Here is an 18,453-nt window from a genome sequence, read left to right on the forward strand (position 1 = left end):
TGGGCCCAGGATGACACACTGTATGATTCATTCATATGAACTTCTAGAAGAGACAAAACTAGATTACTGAGAATAGAGCAGTGATTGCCAGGGGCTACAGGCAGGGGAGGGTGAGAATATAAATGGGTCCCAGGGGAGGTTTTGGGGTGATGGAACTATTCTTTACCTTCATTGTGTTAGTGGTTACAAGAACCTTCACATATGCTTAATCTGTACACAAGGATAAGCACTTTTACTATATGTTAATTTAAAAAACAAAATTAATTCATTGCCCCAACTCAAGGTAACTGTGTTCCTTGCCAAGTTAATAGCACCCCAAAGGGTTGGAGTTTGTGGAGAGAGAAAAGAGGAATCAGAGACAGGAGAGGAGGCAGGAGGGAGAATGAGAGCAGGCATGTGGGGAAACAATTGTTCTGAGTACTCTTCACTCCTTTCTGTTTTGAGAGTTGTCCTCTAAGGATCAGTCTCATTTACTCCTTGGGGCTTCCACCTCCTCTTCCCAAGTGTAAAACTATTCTGATTACCAGTAATTTCCATTGTTTCTCCTACAAGGCAACAAACACTCAGTCCAGTGTTAATTTTTAGGTTGAACTTTACCTTCCAGATTACCTCATATCCCAACAATACTCAGAACGGTTACACTTTTAAAGCAAAGCCCTCTCTAACAGGTCCAGCATTTGAATTCAGACAGAACCAGGATTTCCCATGGGCCTCTCCTCTTGACACTTCAATCGCCCCTCCGATTGGAGCTTCTAGAGATACAATGCAAGACAAATCTGTAATTCTTAATTTTTTAGTAGCCACCTTAGGAAAGTAAATAGAAAGTGAAATCAATTTTAATACTATATTTTATCTAACTCAATATATCAAAATGTTATCATTTCAACATGTAATCAATATAAAAATTATTAATGAGATATTTTGCATTTGTCGATTGGAATAAAGAGTCTGGGTGATATCAGTGAAGGAGTTTATTCAATCATCAGTGTGAGGAGTTCGAACCCCGGGAAAATGCTTCAGCAGAGCACTCTGAGGGAATTGCTCCGGGGGTATGAGTTCAAGGGCAGCTTATGTCTCTTTCACAAACAGTGTACATGCAGGGAAGAGGAAAAGAAAAAACCTACAACTAGATTTCATATATGTCAAAAAAAAAAAGATAGCGTACATCTGAGCTTTTCTCTAGGTTATACACTGAAGGTGACACAAACAAGAATTTCTGGTTATATATCCAACAAGTTGAGAGAGGCTGACATTATCTGTGTGTGGAGAGGGGCAAGGACCAGTGTCGTTAATTATTCCCTCCATCTCTAAGAAATACAGCTGGGGAATGTGAGATCAAGGTTCCCTTTTATCTCCTCCTGTAGTGGATCTGTCCAGCTGGCGTCTTTGGTCACGTGGTGTGGGGTTGCAAGGTCATTTTGACACAGGCTGAAGAGGGCCTGCATGGCTGCTTCACAGGACAGCGTTGATTTTATTGTACTGACTTAAAGCCTACACAGTTTGCTTGCTAGATTTGCCTGTTAGACCAGGGAAAGGAGTCCCAAAAATCTGTCCACAATCCCCCCCTTTCGTCATTATCGACCCACGGTTGCATTCATGACCAATGAGGTGTTCCTTTGGTTTCTGCCCCCCCATGGTGAGACAATTTTTCTCATTTTCTTACCTATCTTACATGTTATTTATTAAAAACCCATTTGGGATCGCTTCTACCTTCCTAGCTAACATGATCCGGGCCTTGTCCTGTTGTTGCCTCCTTCGACACCTAGCATAACATTGGAATAATATGACAATTAACACAATCAAAATTACAATTGTGAATACAATTTTTATAGTTTTTCTCCCAAAAATGTCCCCTGGCAGAATTTCCTTGGAGGTTTTCCCCAGGATGTGCCCTATATAACAGACGTATCCTGTGAAGTCAGAATTCATAGGAAGATTTAGAACAAGTTTGTGTATGACAGATCTTAGACTCAGGGTTTCAGCGTTATACATGAGTATTTGATTTATAGGCTCACCATTTGTTGGACTCAAAGTGGTAAGCTTTTTCTAAGACCAATAGTTAGTATCTAAGAATTGGGGTGGCTTGGAAAGACAAATGTTGTGACAAGAGTAGGTGAGTCCAGTAGGAAACAAAAATAATGTATATTGTCCCTTAATTACTGGCCTGGCCCGGACTCGTGGGAGAGCTGTCCACGTCAGCTGTCGGCTGCTTCTCGTCCTGGTCTCGTTAGTGTAGTTTCAGTCATAAATCTGAAACACACTCTGAGGACTACTCTGGAGTAGACGCACTTGTTAAGTGAGAAATATGGATCCATGAGCCAATTCCCTGTAATTTAGTCAGAAGGACTTGAGAAGGTCTTTTCCACTTAGGCTGCAAAGAGTTTTTTAAATGGTGACATTTTCAATAAACATAGTCATCAGGCTGTAAATCATGAGTTTGTTTATCTTCCTCCATGGGTAATTTTGCCTCATATGCATCAGCAACCAATTTTGAGTATTCTTTTAATAGTTTGGTTAAGATTTTACAATAGTGAAGCGTGTCACCTTTTAGTAATGAAGGATCACATAATCCTTCATCTAGACGCATAGGTCTCCTAGTAATAATTTCAAACGGAGACAATTGAAGTTTGCTATAGGGTGTTGACCTTAGGTTGAGCCATACCAGTGGAAGGGCTTTAGGCCATGGTAAAGAAAATGCACCTGCGAGCTTAGCCAATTGGGTCCTAATTCTGCCATTTGTTCATCTCACTAGTCCTGATGATTAGGGATGGTAACTGCAGTGAAGATGCTGCAAAATAGGCCAGATTTTACAAATTTCCATCATAATTTGTCTGGTGAAGTGAGTCCCAGGCCACTGTGTAGTTCCGCTGGACTCCCCATACTGGAATGATACGTTCCTGTAGTAGTTTACTAACTGACTGAGCCATAACCCTTTGGCATGGAAATGCTTCAACCTCCCCAGTGAGAGAACGTGCAAATCATAACAAGTACACACTGATAACCTTGAGAGGGAGGCATTTGGATAAAATCCATCTGCCAAATTTCAAATGGTCCTGCTGGCAAAGGGAAAACTCCCTTTGAACTACGCAGGGGCCTCCCTGTGTTATGTTCACAGCAGATTAAACATTTAGAATACATTTTCTGTGCTATAGTGAAAGAGGGTTTCCAAAAGTATTGTTTTCCCCAAGAGATCATTTTCCCTGGGGCCCAATGAGTCAAATCATGAATATACTGTAGCAGTGGAAGTTGAGCTTCTAAAGGAAGTACTGGGTGTTGATTAGGTCCAATCCATACACTCCTGTGAGAACCAAAAGCCCCCCCTGTATGGATCTATAATTGTTTTTATTTTTTCTGTGGTGGTTTTTTGAAAATCAAACCAAGCCTCAGGTAAGTTAGAGACGACAAGGAGCATATCAAAGTTTGTGGAGTCACCATTTGTCTGGCAGCTTCCTTAGCTGCCAGACCTGTTAACTTGTTTTGTTGTTTGGTTGGGTTTTTTTTGATGCTAAGGTGTCCACCTTGGAGTGACCTTGTACTTGTATTATTGCCAATTTCTTAGGGAGTAAAATTGTTCTTAACAAAGTAGCCACTTTTTTCCCATTTTTAATATGTTGTTAAGTAGAGGTTAAAAAAACTTTTGTCTTATTTATTTATTTTTGCAAGGAAGATCAGCCCTGAGCTAACATCCGATGCCAACCTCCTCTTTTGGCTGAGGAAGACTGGCCCTGGGCTAACATCCGTGCCCATCTTCCTCTACTTTATATGGGACGCCGCCACAGCATGGCTTGACAAGTGCTGCGTTGGTGCGCGCCTGTGATCTGAACCTGCCAACCCTGGGCCGCCGCAGCGGAGCGTGTGCACTTAACTGCTGCACCACCGGGCCGCCCCAAAACCTTTGTCTTTAGAGCACCCCCAAATCATGGGCTATCCCAATATTTGCAGTTTCCTTTAGCCAAATGACAGGCTCTAGTCAGTGCAACAAGTTGAGCTTGTTGTGCTGAATGAGCATCAGGCGAGGGAGCCCTCTCAAGAATGGACACTGGAGGACCCACAGCATGTCTGGCTTAATATTTCCTGGTAGGTCCTCGCAAGTGCCAGCCATCCTTGAATAATATAAGGTCAGCATTAGTTACAGGGCTTTCATGTAAATCATTCCTAGGAGTCAAAAGCTAGTCAGTTAATTTTATGTAGTCATGATCAAATTTCATTGATTCGGCATCATCTGGGAGCAAGGGGGTAGAATTTAACTGGTTACACCTAAGCAGAGTTATATTAGGAAAAACCAAAACAATTTCATAAGAAGTTAATCGACTCACAGAATAATGTCAAGTGTCATGAGAAGTTAACAGGGCTTCAACTGAATGAGGAGCATGAATAGTTAAAGGAAACTCCATCACCATTTCCTCAGTAGCCTTGCGCAGGAGAGCTGCTGCTGAAATAGTGCTCACACACAGTGGAAGTCCTTTTGCTACCGAGATGAATTGCTGACTATAATATCATATAGGTCAATGGTGATCACCATGTTCTCGAGTTAATACACCTAAGGCATTTCCTTTACTTTTGTGTACAAGGAGAGAAAATGGCAAGTTGAGATTAGGGTGACCTATCGTTGGCTCCTGAGCCAAGATGGACTTTAAGGTGTTTATGGCTTTTTCTCCTTCTGGTGTCCATTCAATCAAATCAGACGGGTCAGACTTAAGTAACATATATATAAAAGGGTGAGCAATATGTGAAAAGTTAGGCACCTAGTTTCTGCAGTAGCGAGTCAGTTTTTTAAAAAATCCCCTCAATTGTTTTTTGTTAGCAGTTTATAAAGCCATCAGTTTTTCTGTTATGGTTCTGTAATTTTTAAAATTTAGTTTAGTTTTATGATCTGAAAGTTTATCAGAAACCTGTATTTTAGAGTAAGGGTCAGAGTCCTTTCCATGAATCTCTCTGAAAATGAAACATACTTGCAAAAGCATCAGAGAAAAATAATAAATGTCTGTAAGTGACAAAAGACTCAAAAATGGCAATTAACAAAGAAACTTGGTTAGTTCTGTGACATATAACATTTTAAGATAATAACCAGAATTATGACTGATAATCAGGACAAATCAGAATTTTAGGAATGTTACACAATTTTTAAAACACTTATATTAATAATATTTACTTATGCAATATGACCTAAGAGGGTTTATCACATTTTATTTGACAATGTTTCCCATGCAATTTAACATACCAAATGAGTCTAATTAGTTTAATATTCCTCTCTTTATAGAAAGAGAGAACAAATTTTCTGAGAAGTCTCAGGGCAAATTGGAAATTTTTTAAGTCAAAAGAAAGACTTTAATTTGGGGGGAAGTTTGTCAAAAATAGCAACAGGTTTTAAAACACTTGGTCAAATACAAAAGAATGCTTAGTTATCCATTCAATCAATGTGACAACAGACGATGTCAAAGGCCAAAAAACCTTAATCAAGAGACCTCAGTCTTTTTGAACATAGGAAATTATTTTAACAAAACATTGATTTTCTGTCTTTTAGGTAGACTTACTCAAAGGTAAAGAAAACTTTTTATAGCCTCTTTATCAATAGCAGACCAAAAGTTCAAGAAGATTACCCTTTTAAGAGAAGGAAAGCCAAATTCTAATTTTGCAACAGTTTACTTTTGATATTGAAACTTATTTACATAATTAAATTCATTTTAATCTTAGTCAACTTGACCATGCACAAAACTCTTTCCTCAGAGTTCTGCTTCCACAAACCTTCTGTCACTTGCTTCAGAATTTGTCCCATGTCTTCTTTCTTTTTTTTCTTCCCTAGTATTTTAGGACAAATTTATCTTTCTTAACAAAAGAAACAAAAATATCTCCATTCTTTATATCTTCTTTCCTGAAAACATATACCTTTCTTTTCTTATATACAGACTTTCTAGAAACATGTACTTTCTCATAGGAAATTTCCCAGTGTGGTACAAAACCTGTTCATCAATAAACCCAAGCATCTTCCAGTTCCTCTGAAATAAGAAGCCAAAGGCAGACAAATCTATGCCTAGTAATTAATTTTAACATTTTATCTTATGTGGAAATGACCTAGATACTCAATAAATTTTTATCATTTAACTTGATTTAGCAAAACTCGAAGGTTTCAAGTCACCAAAAAGTTTTGGAGGTATTTTAAGTACACACACCATAACACATAATTATTGTTAAAAAAGTTTACCCCCAAAACCTTTATCTTTTTCACATCCATTTAGTTTACTTGTTCCCAATAATTATATTTAGATTGCCTACAAAAACCTCATGAGACATTAGACAAAATCAGCTATTATTCTAAGTTATTATTTTTTACTGACAAGTTTTGTAATAGAGATAACATATTTCTATCATATCCAATGTTGGTAACTCTGAAAACACGTCTATTTCAATCAAACCAACAACTTAAACAAGTTTTTATTTACCAAAGATCATTTTATATCACATTAACTTGAAAGACATTTGGGTTAATTTCTATTACATTTAGAAATAATTTATATAAGCACTTACTTCAAGCCAATTAAATAGAGCTCCTTTAGAAATTATACCATCCGGAGGCAGACAAATATAGAGACCGAGACTTATATACATAAACACACAGACATACACAAACAAGAGATCTTTAAAATTTTAGCCATGTCTCAGGTACAAAACTCAAAAGAAAAGTTGCATCCAAATTGTTTTTCTGGCAGATGAACTAAGTTAAGTTTATTTGCTCAGATCTGAGGCTAAAAATTTTTACTAAAGATTCTTCTTTTTTGTAAGGATTCTTTTTAGAGCTGTTTTTGAAGTCATTTCGTCTTTTAGAAGCTTCTGCATAACAATCAAAGAATGCATTCCATTGTTTCTGAGAGGTTTTGGATCCTCTCTTTTAAGGGTCACCCTTAAGGTGGACTTATCTGAAACTAAGGTCCCCAGAATGGCCATTATAAAGTGAGATCTCCTTTAGTAACATCCTCCCATTTAGGGAGTCATTTGCAAGTTTGTGCTCCAGAAGTATTGAACGTAAAATTGGCTGGAGTATTAGCTGGTGGCCGGCTGTCACATATCCCACAGTTACAAGGTTTTGATATTTTTTTCCCATTCTGGTTCAGCAAGTCAAACTAGTGATTTAGTGTGGTGGGTCAGAAGTATGCTGCTGATGGGCATAGCTCTTCAAAGTGTCACCAATGAGTTGGTTCCACTCTCTTACGTGCCTCGGTTTCTCCTGCCGATTGTCTAACACAATCTTAGGGACTCAGAGCACTGGTGATCAATCTTACAGTGCATCCCTGGATGAGCCAAATTATTTAATTACGTGGTTTGGAGTTCCCTATGGGACTTCTACACGTCTTGAGAGTTTATCTCAGACACCTCTGCTTGGCCCCTGGTCACCCAGAGACACTGGCAATGCCAGCCAGAGGGAGCAAGTGTCCCTTTTCTTCGAGGTCAGCTGAAGCTGGCCCTCATTCATGAATAGTGTTGATTTTGGCAAGCTGAACCAGTTTCTGATTGTCAAGAGAGCCAGTGGGGGAAAACTCTGACATTAGCCAACAACTATCCTCTCTTTTATTTTCCTTGGCTCAAAACGCCAGAAAACCTGAGCACCAAGATTGGAATTCCCTTCTCTGAGAACACAGAGGATAACCTGTCCCGCCCAAACAATTATAAACAATTATTGATTAAATTCAAGGACCTTCAACCATTAATTGGGAGATCTGAGACCCAGGAAAGATTTAACGTGCCGTGGCTGGAGCTCTGGGGAGCCGGTTGGGCACAAAAGGCTGGTACCACAGGGCTGGGTCCTCTCGATGCTCCAGGCGGTCTCAGACAGTTTCTCTGGGTCCCTTCATGATCACCAATTTGTCGACTGAAATAAAGAGTCTGGGTGATATCAGTGAAGGAGTTTATTCAAAAATCAGAGTGAGGAGTTCAAACCCTGGGAAGATGGTTCAACAGGGTGCTCTGATGGAACTGCTCTCAGGGGTGTGAGTTTAAGTGCAGCTTATGTCTCTTTCACAAACAGTGTCTGTGCAGGGAAGAGGAAAAGAAAAAAACTTACAACTAGATTTCATATATGTCAAAAAAAAGGGATAGGGTACATCTGGGCTTTTCTCTGGATGATACATTGAAGGTGACATAAACAAGAATTTCTTGGTTATACATCAAACAAGGGTAGAGATGCAGATGTTATCTATATGAGGAGGGGGGCAAGGACCAGTGTCATTAATTATTCCCTCAGTCTCTAAGAAATGCAGCTGGGAAATGTGATAGCACAGTACCTCTTTATCTTTTCTTGTTGTGGATCCGTCCAGCTGGCATCTTTAGTCATGAGACGTGGGGTTGCGAGGTCATTTTGACACAGGCTGAGGATGGCCTAGACGGCTGCTTCACAGGACAGCACCGATTTTATTGTACTGACTTAAAGCCTACACAGTTTGCTTCCTAGGTTTGCCTGTTAGACCAGGAGAGGGGTCCCAAAAACCTGTCCACACATTCTCCTTTTTGTACTAAGTCTTTGAAATCCAATGTGTGTTTTACACTTAAAGTACATCTCAGTTTGGATTAGCTACATACCAGTAGCTAGCAGCTCTTGTGTAAGACAGTACAGGTCTAGACTATCTATTTTTGAAGTCCAATGCAAACAGCCTCTCTCTATTTGGACTTTGATCGTTACTAAATATTGGAGCCTCTGTCCACATTCTTCTCTCATTCGTTGGTCACAAACACTGGAGTGTCTACTATGCACCAACCACTATGCTAGAACCTGGAAAAACAAAAGTGAACGAGACATTGTTTGCCCTAAAGCTCAGTCTGTGGGGTGAGAGACATATTATGGAGACAATTACAAAACAAGGTGAAAGAATCATAACATAGAGGCACTCTGTTGTATGAGCCCCTGAAAGGGGAAGGAAGTCCATAAATGTAGTTTAGAGGTGGCTCTGAGTTGGCTTCGAGGACGTGTAACGTTAGCTCTATGAAGCGGACGGGAAAGGGCATTGCAGAGGTGCCAGCTTGAGCAAAGGCACTGAAATGGGGGACAGTGGGGTCAGGGGAGCCTCCTGGAAGGGCCTGTTAGGGCGAAGATGAGAGACAAAGGTGGACAGGTAAGCACGGCCAGTGAAGGGCCTGGTAAGTCACGTTTGGCTTCTAAAATAAAAATCTCCCACACTTGCTAAAATTTCAGAAGAGGTAATCGTCTCTCTACAGAATAGAGCTTAAATGCAAATGATACTGGATTTGAGCTTTTGCTGCTAAGAGGTGCCGCTCCTCTGGACTGGCTGCTCGTGAGAGCAGGGCCATCTGCTTTGCTCACCACCCTACCCCAGGGGCCGACACTGCCCGGCAGAGTGGGCCCGCTGGTTTACAACAGCTGCAGCTCCCTCCTTCATTCTGTCCCCTCCAGTCTTCTCCATCCTCAGCGGAGTGGGAAAGGGGGACGGGGCCAGCCACAGACTCTGCTTCGAAAGTGCTTTGGAATTCAGGGACAGGTCTTCACCTTCCTGGGATGTTTCCTCACCTACAACATGGAGTTCACAACTACCCGCGCCCACAACTGCTGTGTAACTCAGAAGAATTTACAGAGAGCGCCTTGAAAATGAGAAGCGGCATCTCAGGGCCTCGAGGGCGCGGAGTGACAAGACTTGCAGAGGTCAAGACCAGCTTTCCACCCTCCCTGGCCTGGGCGGGCATCCTAGGCCCAGGGCCACCGGGCGCCCGCCCCACCGCAACCCTCCGGGAGGTAACCCAACGGGTGACCGCTTATCGCGGCTCTACAGGCGGCGCCACCTAAGGAGAAAAAGAGGTGGGAGCAGCCGCGCCCCTCGGCCGAGGGGCGGCCCCAGACGTGTCCCCCCCGCCCCCACCCCCCAGGCCGGGGACGCGGGAGTGCGGCCGCCGGAGCCCCTCAGACCCCTCCCAGCGAGTGGGCGAGGAGAAGAGGGTGGAGCGACCTGACTCCCGCAGCCAATAAAAGCAGCGGGTTCCTGGTCTGATCCCCAGCGCGGCTCGCCATTGGTCGCCACCCGGGTCTCGGCCCACCGAACCTCTGCGACCCAAGCCAATCGCGAGGCGGCGAGGCGACCCCCTCCCCCCCACCGCGGCTCCCTTGGGTGCCGGCGGCAGGGGCAGGGGACGCGGAGCTGGTGGCGGTGACAGGCGGCGTGCCGGTGCTCCACCATGGAGCCCGCCGTGTCTCTGGCCGTGTGCGCGCTGCTCTTCCTGCTCTGGATCCGCGTGAAGGGGCTGGAGTTCGTGATCATCCACCAGCGCTGGGTGTTCGTGTGCCTCTTCCTGCTGCCTCTGTCGCTCATCTTCGACATCTACTACTCCGTGCGTGCCTGGCTGGTGTTCAGGCTCAGCAGCGCGCCGCGGCTGCACGAGCAGCGCGTGCGGGACATCCAGAAGCAGGTGAGCGGCGCCGGCGGGGCGCGGAGCCCGGGCCGCGGGACGTGGCGGTGCGCGTTCCTAGCGGTGCGCGCGGGGAGCCAAGACCTCCCGCGGGAGGTGGCGTTTGAGGGGGATCTGAACTCAACAAAAATGGCATGGCGAGGGCTTCCCGGAGGGAACGGAGTAAGCAAAGGCATTGAGGGAACAAAACGTTGCTCCGATGTTTATGGAGTGCCTACTCTGTGCAGAGCGTGTGTGGCTACCTGGAGGAATTTAAAGCGTCTTCAGAGAGGGGACGGTGAGCCATGCGGCAGGTAGCTATCACCACGCCCAAGCGATTTCAGAGGAGGGAGGGCTCCCGCGAGGTGGAGCTGGCACTCGAGACTGGGAAGGAGGGGAAACCATGGGGAAAGGTGTGTCGGATGGAGGGCCCCGTGTGAGCGAAGGCAGAGAGGGAAGAAGGTTGGAAAGTCAGTTTGAAGCTAGGTTGGGGACAGGCCTTGAGATTGGAGTTGACTGTCTAGCAGCAAGGAGCTTTCCACATGTTTAGGATAGAGGACTACAGTGAGAAGGTGGCACCTTGCCAGGGCGAGGAGCCTGGAAGCCTGTGGGCCGCGTGCTCCCTCCTTGACGAGGCCCTCCTCCACCTCCCAGTAACTCTGAGCGTCCTCCCCTGGTTGGGCCCCCACAGAGCCTGTGCCCCTGCAGCGGCTCACAGCCAAGCCTCCTTCTCCGCCCCCAGGGCTGGCGTCCGGCCTGGGCAGTTTCTTGGCTCCTTATGCTCCTCTCTTACTGGCCTCAGGTTGCAAAGAGCTTCTGTTTCCTGTTGCCACTCTCAACACAGTTGTAGCAGCCTCCATGTTCTGTTCTTTCCAGGCTAGGAGCTGTAGGCAAGGGCGTGAAGATGGAGGCAGAGAGCCATCCCTGTGAGGGAAAAGGCCTTAGGCCCCGGGGGGAGAATGCAGCGTCTGGAAGTGCTTTGTTCAGGCTGCCCTGGGTTTTGCTGGTCATGATCCTGGCTCCAGAGCCCTGCCTACCCTCCCTCTCCAGTGGCACCCTCTTTCTTAGCTCTTTCCATGCCTTCAGATTCTCCATTTGCCTGCTTGTGTCCCCCACAGAGTGTGAGTTCCTGAAGGCAGGGACCATTGTCCAACTCCCCTCTGTCCCATGGGGCCTGGCCCAGAGAAGCCTGGTGAGCACTATTAACCTAAACTAAACCAAAGGGTTCGCTGTGGACAGGAAGGCAATGGGGCCTGCAGCACCAGCCCACTGTCCTGGACCTGCCATATGCCACACCCCCTGCCACTGCTGTCCATTATTTCTAGTCCTCACAGCAGCCCTGGTACATCTTGTGCCTATTTTACAGATGGGAAAAATTGAGGCTCAAACTGTAAGTCATGTGCTCAAGATGATATAGCTAGTAAATGGGGCTGGAACCATGTCAGCTTGATATCAGAACCTGAACTCTGACATTTCTTTTTTCCCTTCACATTCAATTCCACCCTGTAGGTCTGATTCTGCTGCCTCATACCTGGCTTGTTGTAATAGCCACCTAACTAGTTGCCCTTTTTCTGGGCCCTGGGATCTCTCTTGGGCCTGCACAGAGTCATGAGGGTGACTCTCCACAGCATTGCCTCTCTGCCCCAAATCTTGGTTGGCTCCTGTCAGGATCCAATCCAGTCAATGTTTCAGGCTTGATGGCTTCAATTCACTTCATGTGGCCCACTCTCCAGACTGCATGCAGCACCTCAATTCATTCCCCACACCTCTGAGCTTGTATTAAGTCCTGAGACTGCAGAGTCGGGCAGAGGCAAGGTCTGCTCCGTCATGGCATCCCACCTCTCGTCCCTCACTGCTTACTCACAGGACTCCCTTCCTCAAAAACTCCCCTCTGCTCCAATGCCTCTACTTCACATGGCACCTTGGCCTCTGGTCATAGGAAAGTTCTTCCTCATGTTGAGCTGTTTGCCTGACCAACTTCAGTGCAGCCTCCTCTAGGCTCTCGGTTGTAAGTGATAAAAACTCAACTCAAACTGGTTTGAGCAAAAAGGGACTTTATTGACCTGGGTCCTAAAAAGTCTGGGAGTACCAGTGGCTCAGGCATGACTGGATGCAGGATCACCTCTCTCCCATCTGCTTCTTTCCATCCATCTGCCGTGTCTTGGCTCTGCTTTCCTCTGGGATGACTTCATTCTCAGGGAGGCCATCTCCCTGTGGAGGCCAGCAGTTCTTGGCTTACATCCAACCAGTTTAGCAACCCCAGTAAAACAAGAGTGCTTCTCCTGAAATTGTCTTACTGGCTTGACTTGGATCATAGGCCCATCCCCGAACTGGTCTCTACGGCCAGAATCAGACCTCGGTCATGTCCTGGGGCAGGGGGAGAAACCTCATCTTCTGGACCACAGGAAGATGGGAGTGTTAGAAGCAGATGAAGAGGAAATGGATGGTCGCAGGTCACAGCCACAGATATCACCTCCCTGCCCTTGTCCATCTCAGCAGGAAGGAAACACTTCCTCCAGTGTTCCTGATGGATGGGCTTCTCATCTCCTGGGCCATTTGTTCTCTGTGGTTGGTGCTCTGGTCACTTAGAGTAGAAGTTTTGCAAAAGCTTTTCCTTCCATTGGCTTGGTGGCCCTGCCCTGCTCCTCTCTCCCCCTCGAAGTGATACGTGAGTTAACACGTACAAATGCTTAGAACAGGGCTTGGCACATAGTACATCTCAGTAAATGTTAGCTGTTATTCTGTTGACTGTTAATACAAGCCCATTTATCTTTCCAGCCCTGAAGTTGGGTAGTCCTGGCTGTGAATCTCGGTTCTGCCCTTCACCATTGTGTGACCTTGGGCAAGTTCTTTTGCCTCTTGGTTTCCTCATCTGCAAAAAGAGGCTGGTCATCCCAACTGCCTAGGCCATTGTGAGAATCAAATGGGACAAGGTATAATAATGCCTGACACAGTGGAGGCAGCCAGTAAATGGTGTGATTGCTATTATTACCATTACAAAACCTTTCCCGAACTTCCCAGTTAGAGTTAATGTTTTCAAAGCACTTTCATCCCATACTCGAGCTCTTTCTTCATTCTGCTTTGTGGTATGGCAACACCTCCACTCTTCTGTCGGCCTCACTAGCCAGGGAGATTCCAGAAGGTAAGGCCAGTGAGCCTTCATTGTCTTGCTCCTCCTAGTGCCTGAAAGGACACAGGGCCTCAGTAAATGTTTGCTGACACGTGAAGCCATCATTCCCAGCTCGCTCTCCTGAACACAGGGCTGTGAGCAGCTGCGGGCATCCCCGGTGGGCTAGCTCAGCCTCTGTCTCATGGTCGCAGGTGCGGGAATGGAGGGAACAGGGCAGCAAGACCTTCATGTGCACGGGGCGCCCCGGCTGGCTTACCGTCTCCCTGCGGGTTGGCAAGTACAAGAAGACTCACAAAAACATCATGATCAACCTGATGGACATTCTGGAGGTGGACACCAAGAAACAGGTGAGAGAGGCACGGTTCCCTGGCTCTGGGAGCAGGTGGGACACTGGCCCTGGGGCAGGTAACTCACATGGAGGTGACGTTAGCCAAGGGCATCCCAGCATGGACAGGACCAAGGCCCCTGGTCATCACAGAAGGTTCTGCCCACCATTGCCATCCTCCAAAGCCTCACAGCTCTGGAAGAGGCTGGTCATAGCCCCATCTCACAGGTGGGCAAACTGAGAGCTCTGGGGGATTCTTTGCTTGTCTACAGTTCCACAGGAAGACAGGGACGGGGAAATCACGGGCAAAAACGAGAGACAAAAGGGAAGCTATTAACCTTCCCAGTAAGGAAGTGCGCTGGTAAAAAATGGGCTATGGAGGTGGCCGGGTGAGCCTTGCTCCGAGCTTCCTGAGGACCCACTTGTTAACAGCCTTAGACAAGTGCATACTCTTTGGCCTATCTAGTAATTCTACTTCTTGAAAGCTGGCTTAAAGAAAAAGGAAATGAACTTAAATCAAAGACAACAGAGAGAGAGATTGTACCACAGCTTTATTTCCATTAGAAGACAACACAATATCCGATAGTAGGGGGTTGTTAAGTATAGCATATCCACATGAGGCCTTGGCCAAGTTACTTAATCTCCCTGTGCCTTTTTTTTCCCCTAAACAGCTTTATTGACATGTACTTGACATATAATAAACTGCACATAAGGTGTACAATTGGTAATAAATTTTGACATATGTATGCACCTGTGAAACCATTACCACAGTCAAGACAATGAACATACCCATCACCCTGAAAGTTCCCTTGGGCCCCTTGGCAATCCCTTCCTCAGCCCCCTCCCTGCCTCTTTCCCCCACATCCCTAGGCAAATAATGACCTGCTTTCCGTCACTATAAATTAGTTTATATTTAGAGTTTTATATAAATGGAATCATGCCTTATGTACTTTTGTTTTTTTTTGGTCTGGCTTCTCACACTCAGCATACTTATTTTGAGCTTCCTCCGTGATGAGGCATGTAGCAGAAGTACATTCTGTTTTATTGCTGAATAGTGTTCTGTTGTATGCATACGTTACAGTTGTTGATTCATTCACTTGGTGCTGGACATTTGGGTTGTTTCCAGTTTGGGGCTGTCACAGATAAAGGGGCGGGAACATTTGTGTGCAGTCTTTGTATGAATGTATGCTTTCCTTTCTCTTGGGTAAATACCTGGGAGTGGATTGGCCAGATCGTATGGTAAGTATGTGGTTAACTTTCTAAAGAAACTGCCAAATTGTCTTCCAAAGTGGTTGTAGCATTTTACTTTCCCATGAGCATGTAGTTGCTCCACATCGTCATGAACTTTGTATGGTTAGTCTTAATTTTGGCCATTCGAATAGATGTGGAGTGGTACCTCATTGTGGTTTTTTTTTTTTAAACTTCAATGAAAAGCTTCACTTTTTTTTTTTTTTTTAATTTTTATTTATTTATTTTTCCCCCAAAGCCCCCGTAGATAGTTGTATGTCATAGCTGCACATCCTTCTAGTTGCATGTATGTGGGACGCAGCCAGGCCAGAGAAGCAGTGCGTTGGTGCGCGCCCGGGCGCCCGGGATGCGAACCCCGGCCGCCAGTAGCGGAGCGCACGCACTTAACCGCTAAGCCACGGGGCCGGCCCCCTCACTGTGGTTTTAACTTGCATTTTCCTAATGACTAATGATGATGGGCATCTTTTCATGTGCTTATTTGCCATTTGTATATCTTCTTTGGTGCAGTGCCTATCCAAGTCTTTTGCCAAAATTTTTTTATTGGGTTTTTTGTTTTCTTATTATATATTCTATTTGCAAATAGAATTTGCAAAAATTTGTGATTTGCAAATATTTTCTCCCAGTCTTTGGCTTGCCTTTTGAAAACCAGAAGTTTTTAATTTTGATGAAGTCCAGTTTATTAATTTCTTCTTTTATAGACTGCTTTTGATGTCTTATTTAAGAAATCTTACCCTACCCCAATGTCACAAAGGTTTTCTCTTGTTTTCTTTTAGTATTATAATTTTAAGTTTTACATTTAGGACTATGATTCATTTTGAGTTAATTTTTGCACCTGATATGAGATATGGGTCCAAAAAAATTTGTTTTACATATGGATTTCCAATTGTTCAGCCCCTTTTGTTGAAAAGACAGTCCTTTCTCCACTGTATTGCCTTTGTACCTTTGTTGAAAATCATTTGTCCATATACATGGGTCTGTTTCTGGACTCTTCTGTTGTATTGATCTGTTTGCCCATCTGTATGCCAATACCACACAATCTCGATTACTATAGCTTTATAGTAAAAAAGTCCATAAAAATGAGTTGAGAGATATTCCTTCCTGTTCATTTTTCTGGAGGAGTTTGTATAGAATTGGTCTTATGTCTTTATTCAGTAATTAGAATTAACCAGGGAAGCCATCTGGGCCTGGAGTTTTCTTTGTGAGCAAGTTTTTAATTACAAGTTAAATTTTTTAAATAGATATAGGGCTCTTCAGGTTGTTTCTTCTTGGTGAGCTTTGGCAGTTTGTGTCTCTAAAGGTATTTGTCCATTTCACTGAGTTGTATCATTGATGGACATAAAATTATTCTTAATATTCCTGTGTTGAACGTCTGTAGAATTTGTAGTGATGTCATATCTTTCATTCCTGAATTGGTCATTTGTGTCTATTCTCTTTTCTTCCTGACCCATCCGGCTAGAGGTTAATCAGTTTTACTATCTTCTCAAAGAACTAGCTTTTGGTTTCGTTGACTTTTGTCTATTTTTTTGTTTGTCTTTTCTATTTCATTGACTTCTGGTTTGATCTTTGGGTTGAATTTTACTCTTCTTTGTCTAGTTTTTAAAGGTGGAAGTTGAGGTCATTGACTTAGACCTTTCTTTTTTCCTAATATAGATGTTCAGTGCTATACATTTCTCCCGAAGCCCTGTTTTAGAGCCATCCCGAAATTTTGATATCTAATCTTTTCATTTTCATTCAGTTCAAAATACTTTCTGGTTTCCCTTTTGATATTTGCATTGACCCATGGGTTATTTAGAAACGTGGTATTTAGTTTCCAAATATTTGGGAATTTTCCAGAGATCTTTCTGTTAAATTTCTAGTTTAATTCCATTGTTGACAGAAAGCATACTTCGTATGATAAGGGTGCTTTTCAACTTATTGAGACTTGCTTTATGGCCCAGAATAGGTCTACTTGGTAAATATTCTGTGTGCATTTTTTTAAAATGCGTATCCTGCTGTTTTGTGGTGGCATGTACTATGAATGTCAGTTAGGTCAAGTTCATGGCTAGTGTTGTTCAAGTCTTCGATAGCCTTAAGAATTTTTTCTCCTCTACTTATGCCATCAATTATTGAAAGAGATATTGAAATCTCTGCCCATGATTGTGGATTTCTTTTCTATTTTTCTCATTTGATCTTTGTTCCCTTTTTCTTGTTTTCTGTCTTCTTTGGATTATTGAATAATTTTTTTATTCCATTTTAGCTCTTTTGTTGGCTTATTAGCTATAACTCTTTGTTTTGTTATTTTTGCAGTTGTTTTAGGATTTGTAGTATATACTTGACTTATCACAGTCTGCCTTCAAGTGATATCATCCCATTTCATATATACAGTCGTGTGGCGGTCCTGTAAAATTAGTACCATGTAACCTAGGTGTGTTGTAAGCTATCCCATCTAGGTTTGTGTAAAGTGCTGTAGGGAAGAAGAAATTTTCCTCTACCCTCTAGGTTTTTCTGGCTGGTCTAAGAATTAAATTGACGTGAGACAGATTAACAGGAAAAAAACAAACAAAAGTTTAATAACATGTATACATGGGAGAAACCTAGGAAAACTGAGTAAGTTGCCAAAATGGCGGAAGCTTTCACCTTAAATGCCATCCTCAGCTAAAGACAAAAGAAGATGCTAGGGGTGGGGAGAGTCAGGGACTTCAAAGGGAAGGCAGGCAATTCACAGGTAGGTGGAAAAGAGCAAAAGTGTTATGCTAAGGTTTTTTAATCTGAATTCCTTCAGGCAGTTAAGGGGGACGTAACTAGAAGAACTTTCTGAGATTTTTCTTTCTTAAAAATAATCAGCCTAAAATAATCCTCATGTTAAAGAGATATATTTTGGGCTGGCGAATTTTGTTTCCCTTCAGGATACTCTTATGATATTCTCATGATGACGGAATCACCTAATGACACATTTCTCTGAATGTGTCCCCATCATTAAGTGACACTTGACTGTAGTATAAGAACCTTACAGTAATATACTTCCATTTCTCTCCTCCCAACCTCTGTGCTATTGTTGTCATACATTTACTTTTATATATGTTATAAACCCCACACTACATTATTATTTTTTTAATAGTAAGTTGTCTTTTAAAGAAATTTAAATAATAAAAAAAAATCTTACGTACTTACCCATATAGTTACCATTTCTTCATCCTTCGTGTAGATTTGTATTTCCATCTGCTTTCATTTTCCTTCTGCCTGAAGGACCTTCTTTTTTTTTAAGATTTTATTTATTTTATTTTTCCCCCCAAAGCCCCAGTGGATAGTTGTGTGTCGTAGCTGCACATCTTTCTAGTTGCTGTATGTGGGACTCGGCCTCAGGATGAACGGAGAAGTGGTGCCTCGA

At 43.7% G+C, this 18,453-nt stretch overlaps 1 protein-coding gene across 1 annotated transcript in view; it reads left to right on the forward strand.

Annotated features, from left to right (window-relative positions):
- Positions 1-10,103: 10,103 nt before the first annotated feature.
- Positions 10,104-18,453, forward strand: part of DHCR24 (24-dehydrocholesterol reductase) — a 32,213-nt gene continuing 23,863 nt past the window's right edge. Inside the window, exons 1-2 of the mRNA XM_004438604.3 lie at positions 10,104-10,404; positions 13,705-13,860. Of these exons, the coding sequence (XP_004438661.1) occupies positions 10,174-10,404; positions 13,705-13,860 (387 nt within the window). The 5' untranslated portion in view covers positions 10,104-10,173. The remainder of the gene's footprint in view (positions 10,405-13,704; positions 13,861-18,453) is intronic.

The sequence above is a fragment of the Ceratotherium simum genome, chromosome 22 (assembly GCF_057802395.1).
Source record: "Ceratotherium simum simum isolate JZ-2026a chromosome 22, ASM5780239v1, whole genome shotgun sequence".
NCBI lineage: Eukaryota > Metazoa > Chordata > Mammalia > Perissodactyla > Rhinocerotidae > Ceratotherium > Ceratotherium simum.